This window comes from Phodopus roborovskii, unplaced genomic scaffold (assembly GCF_943737965.1).
Source record: "Phodopus roborovskii unplaced genomic scaffold, PHOROB, whole genome shotgun sequence".
Lineage (NCBI taxonomy): Eukaryota > Metazoa > Chordata > Mammalia > Rodentia > Cricetidae > Phodopus > Phodopus roborovskii.
This window is the reverse complement of record NW_026125295.1, coordinates 13,817,606-13,831,674: the sequence shown is the minus strand read 5'-3', so window position 1 is coordinate 13,831,674 and position 14,069 is coordinate 13,817,606. Positions and strand designations below refer to the sequence as shown.

Sequence of the window (14,069 nt, the reverse complement as noted above, 5' to 3'; positions counted from 1 at the left end):
GGCTGAGCTGCTGACTCCCTATAGGAGGTGTGGTGGTTTAAGACCAGTACACACTTGGCCAGGTGTTCTGACCCTGGAACAACTTTAAATGTATGTACTGTGGATGGGTATGCTGTCACTCATCTTCCAGAGGCACTTCTGGGAATGCAAGGGTAGTGCAGAACATTTTCCAACAGACAGGGCTGGAGCAGAAAGAGCTATCTTGGTCTGCACCAGTCCCAGTTGGGGTAGAGTGACTCATGGCTCCTCTCTGTCAGATGACAGAGATGAATCCACTGTGGATATCAAACCCAAGGCCAAGGGTTTCTGAACTCCAGGATGGGATCTGGGGTTGAGGATGGCTTGGTACAAAGTACCAGCACAAACCAGGCTCTGTGTCTTCATTTATTATGACTACGTAGTCCTTGTTCCTTTGTCCACTCAATCCAGAGTCCAGAGCCCAGGAAGCCTCTAGGCTATTCTGCCAGATCCTGGCGCTTACCAAAAGCAAAGTGTGAGATGGACTGACCAGTTCACGCAGAATGGTAGGGCTTCAGCTGCCCAAGTGTGTGCGCAGCCAAAGCACAGTATTCATGAAGCTGTCTGACTCCACCTCCACCTCTGACAGCGCGTGGGTGCTTTTGGGATAGAGCAGGAGCCTGTGTGAGCAGCAACACATGAGGTTGGTGGTTCCTGTCCTGCTTACCTGCCATAGCTGCCAGGACTATCCTCTGACACTCACCGAACAGGCACATTCCGGGCCTTGAGGGCACGGTAATACTCCATACCCTGCTTGAATGGTACACGCCGGTCCTCCTGGCCCAGCATCAGTAACACTGGTGTCTTTACCTAGGTATATGGGGAACAAGGAGCTGTGGTGAGCTGAGCTCTGGATTCTGAATGGATGGGTGGCACACACACAAGGATCCCTGGGTACCTGAGGGATATACTTGATGGGTGATTTATCTAGCATCTCCTCCCACACATTCAGGTCTGGCAGGCAGTCACTGCTATAACGGAAGCCAGCCTCCACCACACACCTATAAAAGACCAAGCTGATGATCTCCATGGGAATCTGGGGTGGAAGGAAGGACAAAGGACCTCTGATGCACACTCACCAATCAGGGATATCAGTGGAGCCCATCATGGAGGCAATATTGATCACAGGGTTACGAGCTATACAGGCACTGTATGTCTCTGGGTACTGTCCAATCAGGTGGCAGGAGAGGAACCCACCATGGGAACCACCCATCAGAGCTACACGGCTTGCATCAAAGCGTTCCTCCTGGAGCACCTGCTCCACTGCAAACTAAAGGGTGGGAAGAACGTGCTGCAGCTAGCTTCTTCCTGTCAGCTGAACAGAGCCATGAATCCACCTCCCTGTCCAGGAGCCCCAACACCCTGCTACCTGGACATCCTTCACATCCTGGTGGCCCACATTGCCTGGGAGAGAAAGGATGCTGTCTTGGCCAAAGCCAGTGGAGCCACGATAGTTCACTAAAAGTAGGAGACAAGATAGTATTCTCAGCCCTCTGTGAAGCAGGTCCTAGGACCAGCTGCATCACAGGCTGTCAAGGGGAAACAGTTAAGAGAAATGAGGTTGCTACCCTTTCTTACCTAGTAACACTGCAAAGCCCATCTTGCAAAGCATGGCTGGGAACAGCATCCAGGCAGTGACAAAGGATGAATGGGGTCCCCCTGCAGACAGGAAGAAGAGGATGAATGGGCCAGCTAGCAGAGGTGATAGGAAAGCGAGCACTCTTAGGTAGATACCTACCGTGGGGCATGACTACCATGGGCACCTGGGTCTTATCTGGAGGATTGCTGGGCTGTAGCAGGATTGCTTCAAAGTCAAGGTCAGCTGCAGAGAGAAGGCAGTAATCAGCAAAACCAGCCTACTTCACGAGGCTTCCCCAGCCAAGGCCCCATCAGGGGCTATGGCATCAGTCTGATCATGACAAACAGACTCACGCCATGACACATGGACCCCCTAAGGTTTGTGCACTTTTTGCCTAGTCTGAGAGCCTAATGTCTGAAAAGACAGCATTCTGGAATAGTCACACAAGCCTGTGTGTGAGCTATTTTCATTGGGCCTTAGTTTCCTCAACACAGAGGATATGCCCTGGCAGGGCCTGAAGCTGATAACCACAGCAGTTACTCAGATTTCTGGATGCTACTCTCCATGACCATAAGAACAGAAACACCAGCAACCCCGAAGTGTGAGCTTGGAAGGGTCGCCACACATGCTGTGTGCTGGGGATCAGGAGAAGGTCTTCATCTGCTCTTGGCCCGGCTCACCATATTGTACATTCTCTTGGTCTGGAGGTGGATGTAGCACACGGACGCCCCAGTGGATGTCAGGAATGGGTTCAGCCTCCTCCAGGGACACCCACAACACGGACTGTTCCTTCCCAGCAGGAGGCAGGAACCCAACTTTCTGCCAAGGGGAAGGAAAGTGTCACAGGTGGCCAGCTCTTAGAAACCCATCTCTAATGGGCACAGCATAGATTCTTGAGTGGGATATGACAATATGCATCCACATATGAACCACTCCCTACCACAACCACATTTCTTGGTTTCTAGGTTCTTCTGTCTCCCTGTACTCTAATACCAGGACTGGGCACATTGTTCAAGACAACACAAATGCTAGCCCCTACTCACAAGTGCCATGCTCAGTGAACCACAGGACTAGGCTGGATCCAAGTCTCTGTTCTTCTACATGTTGACCAGCCATGGCTAGCCGTTGGGCTTAGTTCTATGGCTTGGTAGCTTGTAACTCCTGCCTTCTACCTTGGGACTCAGCAATACTCACCAGGCTCGGGGGCAGGTTGGGTGTGGAGAACTGGGCCACCATAAGGTCTTGGTCAATTGTAAGCAACTTCCAGCTTCCACCTGAGCCCCCTAGAGGAAGCAGATGGTAGTGTCTGGAGGAGGCCACCACTTTTTGTATCTTCAACCCTCAGAGGCACCTCTTAACAACACCTAAATGCACAGCCCTGGGTAAGCCTCCCGTTCAATTCCTTGTTTATCTGACAGACACTGGCTGTGCTCAGGAACTGCCAGACCTATGGACACAGAAAGCTACTGAGGTACTCTACCTACTCCAATAACCAGTGTAAAAGGATGTCAGCCTAGCCCAAAAAACAGGGTCAAGGAAAGGAGACCGGAGAGTGGGGACTAAGGTTTATTTATTCGCTTATTTACTTATGTGCATTAAGCCTCGTGTATGCAAGACAAACATGCTAGCAATGAGCTATGTCCCAACCTAGAGATATAGAATTAGACAAAACCTTGGTATCTATGGTGCTTTGAATGAAAATGGTCCTCATAGGTTTACACTATTAAGAGGTGTGGCCTTGCTGGAGGAAATACGTCACTGGGGGTGGGCTTTCAGGTTTCAGAATCTCAAGCCAGGCCCAGTGTCTCTCTTCCTGCTGCCTGCCAGTCCAGATGTAGAACTCTGGCTCCTTCTCTAACACCATGTCTGTTTGAATGTTGCCTTGCTTCCCACCAGGTTGATAATGGACTGAAACTGTAAGCCAGCTCCAGTTAAATGTTTTCTCATTAAGAGTTGCCATGATCACGTGACTGTTCACAGCAATAGAAACCATAACTAAGATAGCATGTTTCTGGAGGAGTATATAAAGTGGAGAACTCAAAGGCTATTTCAGGGGCAGAAAACAGGCTCAAGAGTGGGAAAGCTAGGGAATCAATCCAACAAAGGCTTCTCCAAGGTTTGGGAAGGGAGGTGGATGACTGACAGCGTAGCAAGAAAGGCCTGCAGACCTTAGGGTAGGGGTGGGGCTCTGGAGCCGGGGCACATGGAGGCAGATGCAAAAGGACAGTGACAAGGAGGTAGTGCGCTGCCCAGATCCTAGAGGCCGTGGAACGGACTATGTTAATAACTTGAGGGCGCTGGGCATTGGTGATGCACACATTTAGTCCCAGCACTCCGGAGGCAGAAGCAGACGGATCTCTGTGAGTTCGAGGCCAACCTGGTCTACAGAACAAGTTCCAGGAAAGCCTCCAAAGCCACAGAGAAACCCTGTCTCAAAAAAAACCAAAAAAGGACAGACAGACAGACTGACTGACTGACTTGAGGACACCACTGCCCCATGTCAAGCAGCGCCACTCCCAACCTAGCTGCCTATCCACCACCCCGCCATCACTCCTACTGCACAAGTTCTGCTCACCAGCTGTCAGGGAGGTAACACTGCCCGTCTGAGTGTCCACAGCAAACAGGTCCTTGAACAGAGGAAAGACCACATGCGGCGCCATATCCAACAGCCCTATGGGTCCCGTCCCTGCTTTCTTTCTACTCTCTTAGGACACTTTGGCCGATAGTGATGCTACTCTACTCTCTGCACCCTACTCTCTGCACCAGGGAGTAGCCTGGATCCAGACTCAAATCTCAGTTCCTTCACAGCTTCCTGGACATTCCCAGGCAAGGTGCAGAAATACCACTGAGCCCCACTTGAGGGTGTGAGAACAAATGACATCATACCCAAGGGACCATGACACACTATGGGTACCTTCACTGATCCTTCAAGAAGAACACATCCAGTCTCTACCACCTGGGGTACAGTGTTTAGGGACCCATCTCAGAGTCAGCCCCAGGCTCTCCACCTAGAAAAAGACCTAGGACCCTGCTGTGAGACACTATGACATTTGGTCAAGGAAAAGGAAGTCCAGCAGAAGGCTGTAAAGGCGTGAAGGGCTCAGTAAGACTTTGGGGCTAGGCATTCCTTTAGGCACACATACACACTCTGCCCCAGGTCCTAGACTCATTGGCAGACAACCACAGGACAAATGTTGACATTGACATTACCTGCCGGCTGCGCTGTGCTGAGTCAAAGACCACTCTCCGGCTGTCAGCTGACCAGCATCCCAAAGGCAGAAGACTGCAGTAGATCCCAGAGAAGTTCTCTGCAAAGACAGAAAGGCTTGGGCTGCATCTAAGAGTGGAGGTTTGGGGGGGATTTGTCTAGGAGCCCTGGGATGCATAGTAGAGTGACAGTCCCATACACAAGGGTACTCTTACAATGAGGAGTAGGAGGTGGGAGGGGAAGGAGGAGAGACTTCAGGTGAAGAGGCAGAGCTGATGATGCTTTCCAATGAGCTTCCCTTCTGAGTTCTGGCAACATTAAGTGTCTTAACATTAGGATGACATGTTTGTCACTACAGTGCTGAGTACAGCATCGGCATAGGATCTCAATGAGACCTGCCCTTCACTATAATCTTGTTCAGAGGGTAGAGATAACCACTCTTTCCACAAATAAAGAAACAGAAGCCCATGGAGGTCAGAGCATTATCCAAGGATATGCAGCTAATGGGTAGAGCGGAGACTCAGACTAGGTTCCTATTATTGTGTCCTTATAAACGAAAGAAGACATGTGCTAAGGATGAAATATAGAGCTTTGTATAGCATGAGTTCTAATTGGTCTTAATAATAAAAACTCAGAGTCAACTATCAGGGGGTGAAAGCTAAAGGAGACACAAAATAGCCAGCCACTAGCTCTTACCTCTACCTCAGACCGAATGGACAATCCTGTCTCCACAAATCCTCAAACCAAACACTCTCTATGAAACCTCAGTCTGCATCCTCAGACGGAATCCTAGACTTCATCTGTCTCTACAGATCCTTGGACTGTTTCAGCCTGACTGCTTCAGACTGCCCTCAGCTACTGTCTCCTCACTCTACAGCCCTCTCTTGCCCAGCCATTTCCCTTCCTGTCTCCACCTCCTTAGTGCTGGGATCACCTTTGTAAGCTCTGTTTCTCTTTTAGACTGGATCAATTTCATGCAGCCCAGGGTGGCCTTGAACTAACAGAGATCCATCTGCTTTTGTTTCCTGAGTGCTGCGATTAAAGGTGTGTGCCACCACCGCCTGGCCTCAATGGCTAACTAGTGTGGTTAGCTTTGTACGCTGATCTTTAGGCAAGCTTTATTTGTTAGCTCATAAACAAAATATCACCACACTTTGCACATGCTAGCCATATGCTTTACCATTGGGCTATATTCCTACCATATTCCTGAAACTTTGTCCACTGGACCTGCTCACTAGACTCTTGGAACTTTCTGCGTGGCTTGAGAAAACAAGACTTTCATCCCCATATCCTTGGGATGGCCTAGGATTGCAAGCAGAGTTGTAAACAACTGGTGTTGAGTCTCTTGGCCAAGAGCCACCTCTCCAGGGGAATAGCTGGCATACCCTGAACAAAGGTTGCTGGGATGGGGTGGAACACAGAGTAACATAGAACAGGAACAAACCTGCAAACTAGTATACTTTCTGAGACTCATCCCAAGCCAACTTGGGCTGCCATGATCTCAGTTTTGGTCTAGACAACTTTATTCTTTTAATATTATTTATTTAGTATGTATACAGTCTTCTGCCTGCTTGTTTCCCTGCAGGCCAGAAGAGGACACCAGATCTCATTACAGATGGTTGTGAGCCTCTATGTGGTTGCTGGGAATTGAACTCAGGACCCCTGAGTTCCTAACATATGTGCCATCTCTCCAGCCCCTAGCCAACAACTTCCTATTACACTATTACCCATATCAGTATCTCCTATCCCTGTGGGGGCTGGGCACAGGGCTGGACTAGCAAGGAAGAGGAGGAACAGACGTAGAACTATAGGTTCCTGATTTCCCCTGCCAAGCACCCTCACCTCCCAGCTGCCGAGGTACAATGTCCATCACCACTGAAGTGACCTTGGTGTACCAGTCATACTGCAAGAGAACACAATGGTCAAACCCACCAGAGCACAGACCTCAGAGCCCTGTTATCTATCCCTTTCAATGGCAACTTTGGATAGCTTTGGGGCGAAGTGGGAGCTGATATATCTCCTTTACGGCAGCCTGGACCAGGTGCCCACAAGGGTCTCAGATAGTCCGTTGAGCTTCCATCAGACACCCAGAGTTCTCCTTGAGCAGGGGCTAGGGCAATGTAACTCCCCACTTATCCCAGCTCCTTGTAGAGCCTGGCTACTTGTGGATGAGAACTAAGAGACAAGCATTTCTGTAGCTGGAGGATGTTCTTGAGGTGGTGAGGCCTCAGAGTACTCAGGCTTCCAGGTCTTACCTTGCAAAGTCAGGCCACTAAATACAGTGGCAACAAGAGAGGACCCTGAGGGGAGATGATACTGGCCCTTTAGTTCTTATTGCCCAGCAAGGAGCTAACCATCCTTCTACCCCCATCTACCTCCAGCTCACCAGGCAGAGCTGGCTACACTGATGATGAGGGACTAGCGATGGATACTGCAGGTAGACGATGCGACACTGGTCTGGGCTCAGCCGAGGAGAACAAACAGCCAGGGAATCATCCGAGAGCAGTTCTAGGCCACACAGAAATATAAGTATCACATAGACAGGGAAAGGTTAATGCGTGTCAAGAAAGCACATGCGAGTACTAATTACTCACCACACTTTCCCCCACTCAGGTCCACATAGTACAGGGCTGATCTGGAATGGTCAGAAAGACACTCAGCTCCATGGTCAGATGGACTCTAGGGCCCTCTGCCTTGCCTCCCCTTCCTCACCTGCGGTTGGTACAGAAGCGGATACCTAGCCGGAAGGGTTCATGCCACCAGCCCACAAACACCACACCTGTGTCTCCAGGGGCCCAGAAAGCCTGTAAACAAGACCACCAGGGAGGGATAAGCAAGGGTTACTTGCTCAAGCAGGGAACCCCAACTACAGGAGAAGCACAGGCCAAGCCGCTGCTGACCTGTCCAGGAGACACATTTTCAGGGACACCCTCAAGCACTGAGATGTTGCCACTCTCGATGTCCAGCACGCACAGCACGGGGATGCTTTTGGAAACCATGGTTTCTCCCCAGTCTTCATAAAACACAAACTGATCCCCCTGAGAACAGAGGACACTCGATGCCCAGAGAGTCTAGAGAACCCTGCCCTGCCTCCTAGAAGCTAGTGCCTCCCCAGGCCCAATAGGTGCAGTGCAGGGAGCACACTGAGTTTGGCAGGGCCTTGGTGGCCTGGCCGCACCACAAGCACCTTGATGGCCTGGTCTGGCTTCTTCGGCCTGGCCATCTCATCATCGCTGGCACTGATGTCCAAGGCTTTGGTTTGAAAGAAGGACTCAGCCTTGGGACGCTTCTTCTCCGCCACATACAACAAGTGTGTCTCTGAGTGTGACCAGGAAAGGCAGCCAAAGCAGTCTGGATGCAGGGAGGGATGATCAGGGGAAGCCCAAAGCTACGGTTGCCCCACCTTCCCACCCTGCCTGCTTACCAGCCAGGTGCCTCACCATCCTCATAAACAGGCCCATGTTTCTCCAGGGCTGACAGGTTGAAGCTCTTGAGCTTCCGATTCTTCTCCCAGACCTGAGGACACCTGATCATCAGGCTGACTGCCCCCAAGAGCCTTAGCTGTGGGGCTAAGTAACCTATGGCCTGCCACCTCATCCCTTGAAGACTCACCTCCAGAAACTGTTTTTCCTCCCCTGGGACTGTGCTCCCAGCCTTACGCAGCACAGCTTTCATGGTACCTGAAGGAGACTCTCTGCTCAGCAGCCTGAGAACAGGGGTTGCAGGTCAGGGGTATGCCTGACTTCAAAATAGCCCTGTGCTGCCCCCCTTTACAACTTCTCAGGCGAGACTTGCTCTCCCTTTCTTTGTAAGCCTTTATCAGTCTGGTGGTGCAGGATCAGGGCGGGCAGCACAGGAGACTATCAATCTCCCAGTCTTGAGACTGATCCCATACCAGCCCACTAAGCACCTCCAGCTTCAAGCTAGCTGGCTTCGTTTCTCTTCCTTAGGTTAGTGAGTTGACTCTCTCCAATTCCCAGGGACCCAGGACCCAGTTTGGAAGAAGCTTCTAGTACTTATAAAGCTCTCAAGTAGCAGACACCTGGTTCTTCTCTGCTCCCGTGAAGCTACCCAAAGCTGTCCCTGAAGGGGATAGATAAAGAGCTCTATGCCCTAAGAACACATGGCGGGCATATATATGAAAGGTTGGCATGTAGGTGGCTGTGGTCTTGTCTGCAAACTCCTCTCACACTTACTCCCCCCGGGTCTCCACACTGTTGCCTGCAGGCCCGGCAAACACCACCGAGTCTCCATCATGGAACACTAGGTACTGGCGGCAAAACCGGATGTTCTCCATTCGCTCCAAGTCCCTCTGAGTCCACTCTGCAAGGGAGGCATGAGGGTGCTCAACTTGTCTGGGCCACTGCCCACCAATCTGTATCCAGATGCCCTGGTAAAGCCCGGGTAACGCTTCACTTGACATGACCTAAGCCTAGGCTTCCAGAGCCTGAGCCGACAGCCACTTAGAGAGAACCCACTGTGGAATTTTAAGAGCAGCACGGCATGTGTACGGGCTAGAGAGCCCTGCAAGGTCCACACCTTGCACCCAAGGCTGAACTTTACTCCCACACCTTCAATTCATTTGCGGGCATTACTAACCAGTAGGGCCAGTACAGCCCCAAAACACCTGTGGGCAGGAACTCCGCCCGGCTTTCCTTCCCGATCTCGTGTGTCCCGTCAGGCAGCGAGCCCTCCACATTCCCCACCTGGCCATCTGGGTGCACTGCCCGTCGCCACCCAGTTCCCTCGGGCTACACACCAGTGTGCACGGTCCGATAGAGGCCCCCATACTGCGTGGTGACCTCCGGGCCCAGGCAGGCGGCGCTCAGCGTAGGCTGGCGGCTAAGGCCCCGGTACAGCGCTGCCGCCTCCTGGGGCTCACTCAGCAGCACCTGCGCAGGGGACACACCAGGGTCAGGCTCAGCCCGGGCTACGGAGGCCACGGGGGCCGCGGGCCGAGCCCTCACCTGACGCTCCATAGTCCTTCCTTTCAGTCGCAGCTAAGGCCCGGAAGTGAGGCTTCGGGGGCGGGACCTAGGGCGGCCCCCAGTTTCCGCTACACCCGGAGGCGACCGGGGACCGGCAGGGCCTCGTAGGAGCGTGGGCCAGCCGGCATGGGGCGGGGCCTACGAGGGGACCGCCCGGAGGGGAGGAGCGAAAAGCCGGCGCAAACCAGGCAGCGGGGGGCGGGGGCGGAGTCTACGAGTGGCGTCCTGGGCTTTTTAGAGCAGGGAAGCCGGGCTTATCCGGGACGTGAGGGCGGCCGTGTGGCGGTGGAGACAGGAGCTGGTGTTTGGGGGTGGCCGAGGTTCATTGTGAGCTGAAAGCCGCAAGGTCCGAGAGCACGCCCTGAGCATTCGGAGGGCGGGCTTCGGAGGAACACCAGTGAGTTCTTAAGGATGAGGAGCCCGGAAGGGTGGGAACCGAACCCTGAGACCAGCGGGTCCGTGAAACCCGTAACGGGGCGGGGCGGGGCGGGGCACCCGCAGGGACTTCTTTCAGCTCTGGGCCTGATTATGAGGTCTGTCCCCATCTACTGTAAGCCAGGAGAAAACGCAGGTTCCCGGGCGGAGCCCTGGCGCGCCAGGCAAACGCTGAACTCTCAGGGTACTGCCCTGGCTTATCGATGGCCAGACTTGCCCTAAAGTTATCTGTTTCCACAGCCTTCACCCGCCCTTCTCAGTGACTCATTGCTGCGAATCGTGAGCACTTTGGGTCTCGGCCTGCCCCAAGAGCATAGGTTCTGGCGGGGTCAAACTACACCTAAGAGCAGTAGAGTGGTGTGGGAAGAGCCTACATAGTCTCCTCCTGCACTCGACACAGGACTAGGTTGACAGGTGACAACTGAGGGCAAGCGCGTTTGGGCAGCAGTACCTATCGTCTCTCCTCCATACAGCTTGAGCCTGGCTGGTCTTTCAAACCAGCTCTGGGTCCCCTTGAATGAGTGCTTTCCTTCTTGCCCAAAATTGATATTCTTATCTGTTTCTCGCTTTCTAGCGATGCTTGAATTATATTTCGTTTCTCTAAGTAGTCCTGCCTCGAACTCACAGAGACCCACTTGCCTCTGCCTCCCAAGTGCTGGGATTAAAGGTATGAGCATCACACTCAGTTTGAGCTATTCTTGACTACATGGTCTCTTAGCCTTGAAAAAATTCTGAGGTTGGAACAAGGCAGACAGATGTAAAGCTCGCTTGGGAGCACCAGGGGGCAGCACTTGCTAGCGTCTCAAGAGAGAAGCAGGATCCTGAAAACTGCCCGTTGGGAAAGCACTGGCTTTGGTGTGGTCTCAGCTCCAGCTGTACCAACACTTCTGAAATGGTGCCCTTTCTCCGTTTTTTCTTTAACCATGGACAATATTGTCACAAATTTGGACATTTGCTTGTCTGGCTAAGCATTCCCACTTTAGAAATAATCCCAAAGACAGTCTGGGGGTTGTTTATATCAAGTCCTTTTATTTTGATACCACAGAAATACCTTGTCACAATACAGGGAGGGACACTGAAGTACCACGAGTTCTCACAGAGCACAGGAGGACGGCACACAATTCACAAGGTCATGTGGAGGACTCGGGTCATTGCACTTACAACTGTAAACTTGTTGGTTTGACTTTGTACAGCACTCTTCCCCTCTAATAAAGAAGGAGAGAAGGAAAGAGAGGGAGGGAAAAGCAAAACCAAGACATGGAAGCTAGAGGGGGAAATGTAGATGGCCACTACTCTCCAGGGTTTCACACTTTGGAGAGGAGCAGATTTGACCCCAGAGGCTGAGTAAGTCTCGTGCACGCACACAAACGCGCAAACACACACACACATACACGCACACACACACTCGCACACGTGCTTACACACACAGTATCTCACGACTTCTATGGCTCTCCGGTGTCACCCAATGCATGTGGTAGCAAGGTTCTGACACCCAGGGACCCAGGGAGACAGAGATGACATCTCCAAGCAGTTTCAGTTGATTAGATCTGTCCCTCTGACCTGTTGGAGTCCATGATGACAAATATTTACAGCATGGGAGGAGAAGGGCTAATAGGGCAGGACTGTACCATCATGGCAAAGGACCTGCCTGAAAATCTCCCTATATTCTCCAGAGTACAGGCTAGAGGTGCTGCTCTTGCTGTTCTCTCATTGTGGGCCTGAGACCACACACCCTACCCAAGGAATAGGAAGGTAATGGCAGGAGGGCTATCACTATGAAGTGAGTGTGTTAAGACCGTGGGTAGGCAGGGGAAAGTACCCTTGCTTATGACACTAAGAAGGGAAATGGAGAAGGTCTGGACTCTATCCAGAGACGACTTACCCATTTGGAGATGCACTCATTGCTTTCCGTGTCCTATAGCAGCTAATGCTGGTTCCCAAGCCTCCAGCTGTCAGAGCCCCAGAATCAACACAAGGGCCAGGGTACCCACGACATAGAAGACTATTGCAGCCCTCTTCACAAGGGGCAAAGATCTGCCCTGTCAGTACAGCCAGGGATACAGTGGCAGATATCAGAAATGGCAAACTCAGAGTTTGGCCAGAAAAGAAATTTGCTTAAAAGTTAATACTTGAGAGCCTAGTGGGCCTCCCAGAGGTTGAGCTGCGGATATCCTGCCTACTCTCAGCTCCTAGTCCAGCCCCTTGACTATGAATGAAAAGGGTTACTGTCATGATCCCAGGTGTCTAAACAATGGGCACATCTGTAAAGACCTGGGCCTGTGTGCCTGAGTTCCTCAATGATGGCCTTCTTCAGCCTTTGCCCAGACAGCCCCAAATAGCCCAGATCTGATCTCTCAACTAAGGATCTTAAGTCTGACACAGCTTCAACTGTCCCATCCACAGCTGCCAAAGGCGGGACAGGGTTCCACTCGAAGGGATTTGTGGGCCTTGTAAAAAAGCGTGAGAAATGTGGACCCCTGAGAAATGCATGGTACAAACGGAGCACTCTGGAGGAAGATCAGACCTTGATGGGTCAGGCAGTAACTGTCTGCCCTGCTCCTGTGTCAAGGAGATGCTCACAACAGTGGAATACTTCTGCTTCTGAGGAGAGGGCAGGCAAGTCCTGGGGACAGATGTGGAGAGGGCTACTTAGGCCCTTGTGTAAGTTTTGCTTTTGAGAAACCTTCTAAGCTCAGCTTGAAATTTTTTGTGTGAGTAGTTGTTCTGGATGATACTGTCAGCCAAAGAGCTCTTCCTGGGCACTCTCAGACCCTGGCTCCAGTTCAGATCTCCCGGGTCACCGTCTTTTAAGATTCCTCAACACAAAGGAGAGGCATAGAGAAGATTTAGTCTAGGGATCCTAGGGCACAGCCAGGGTCTGCTCTTGACTTCTGCCTCTCCTCAGATGTGGCCCAGCTTTGCCCTTGAGCAGGGCCCCACTGCAAATGAGTGGCAAGATTCTTTTGGCTCAGGCCTGGGGTTGGAGGGAAAAATGATATACAAGCAGAAATCCTACAGCAAATCCACGGAATGTTCATACACATGCATCCTGTGCAGGCTCCTATCACCGTCTGTTCTGAAGTTTCTTTTTTATCCGCTGTCGAGGACAGATAAAAACCTGCAAGGTGTATGGGGCCTCACTGCCTGCTCCATGGCCTGGCATACTCAGGCAGTTCTGGCAGGTCTTTACTAGCGGCTACAGAAGTCAGGGAGAAGTGCTCCTAAAGGAGAGGTTTGGAGGCAAAAAGAACTCCAAGCAAGAGGGTCGAGCATTTAAAATGAATGGAATCGTGCAAAGAGGCTGCGAGCTGTGCATGCTCCACTGCGAGACAGGCGGTGACTCACCGCGGTGACTCACCTGGCAGCAGCGAGTCCTGCCACAGGTCAAACATGCCACAGACTTAGAATTTACACACACACACACACTCGCGCACACACACACACACACACACACGTGCATGCTCTCACTTTCTCTGTCTCACACATACACACTCAACCACACAGAAAGTGGGAACAAGGATTGGTTGGGGTGGTGATATGAGCAGATCTATCCAGTTTCTCAACTGCATGTTTGCAATTAACTCTTTATATGTAACATGGAATTTATTAAATATTAACAGTTGTCTTTGAGGGTTTATATTTCATTGCATAGAACATTAGAGATGAGACTTGTGGCTGTGCCGAGATGAAGGGAGGCCTCCAAGGGAAGGACTTTGAGAAGGCATGCAGCCCAGTCCACCTGGTGAATGGGCAGAGTCACACTCCCCTTACCCCACAGGGCTCTAAGCCTTTTCCTTGGCCGGTACAGAGGTCCGGGCTCCTCTGCGCTGAGCACACCCAC

General features: G+C 51.8%; 1 protein-coding gene across 2 annotated transcripts; it reads right to left on the bottom strand.

Annotated features, from left to right (window-relative positions):
- Window positions 1-371: 371 nt before the first annotated feature.
- On the bottom strand, window positions 372-9,922 carry Apeh (acylaminoacyl-peptide hydrolase). Of its 2 annotated transcripts, XM_051204412.1 has the most exons (22): window positions 9,773-9,922; window positions 9,565-9,697; window positions 9,002-9,128; window positions 8,418-8,511; window positions 8,246-8,321; window positions 7,993-8,156; window positions 7,706-7,843; window positions 7,518-7,609; window positions 7,400-7,440; window positions 7,192-7,313; window positions 6,648-6,708; window positions 4,808-4,905; window positions 4,173-4,224; window positions 2,792-2,880; window positions 2,278-2,416; window positions 1,757-1,840; window positions 1,597-1,677; window positions 1,388-1,476; window positions 1,098-1,288; window positions 917-1,019; window positions 722-828; window positions 372-638 (listed from the first exon to the last, which is right to left on the bottom strand). In XM_051204412.1, exons 1-22 carry the CDS (start codon window positions 9,782-9,784, stop codon window positions 533-535), a joined length of 2,199 nt encoding a protein of 732 aa, XP_051060369.1. In that variant the 5' UTR covers window positions 9,785-9,922; the 3' UTR covers window positions 372-532. The 2 variants fall into 2 exon arrangements, with proteins under 2 accessions (XP_051060369.1, XP_051060378.1); XM_051204421.1 differs by lacking the exons at window positions 9,002-9,128; window positions 9,565-9,697; window positions 9,773-9,922 and having other exon boundaries at window positions 8,230-8,321.
- Between the last annotated feature and the right edge of the window lie 4,147 nt (window positions 9,923-14,069).

Coding starts and splice junctions, on each gene's coding strand:
- Apeh (XM_051204412.1), bottom strand. Junction 4,906..6,647: donor TGTACCTCGGCAGCTGGGAG/GTGAGGGTGCTT, acceptor CTGTCTTTGCAG/AGAACTTCTCTGGGATCTAC. Junction 1,678..1,756: donor CATGGTAGTCATGCCCCACG/GTAGGTATCTAC, acceptor TCCTGTCTGCAG/GGGGACCCCATTCATCCTTT.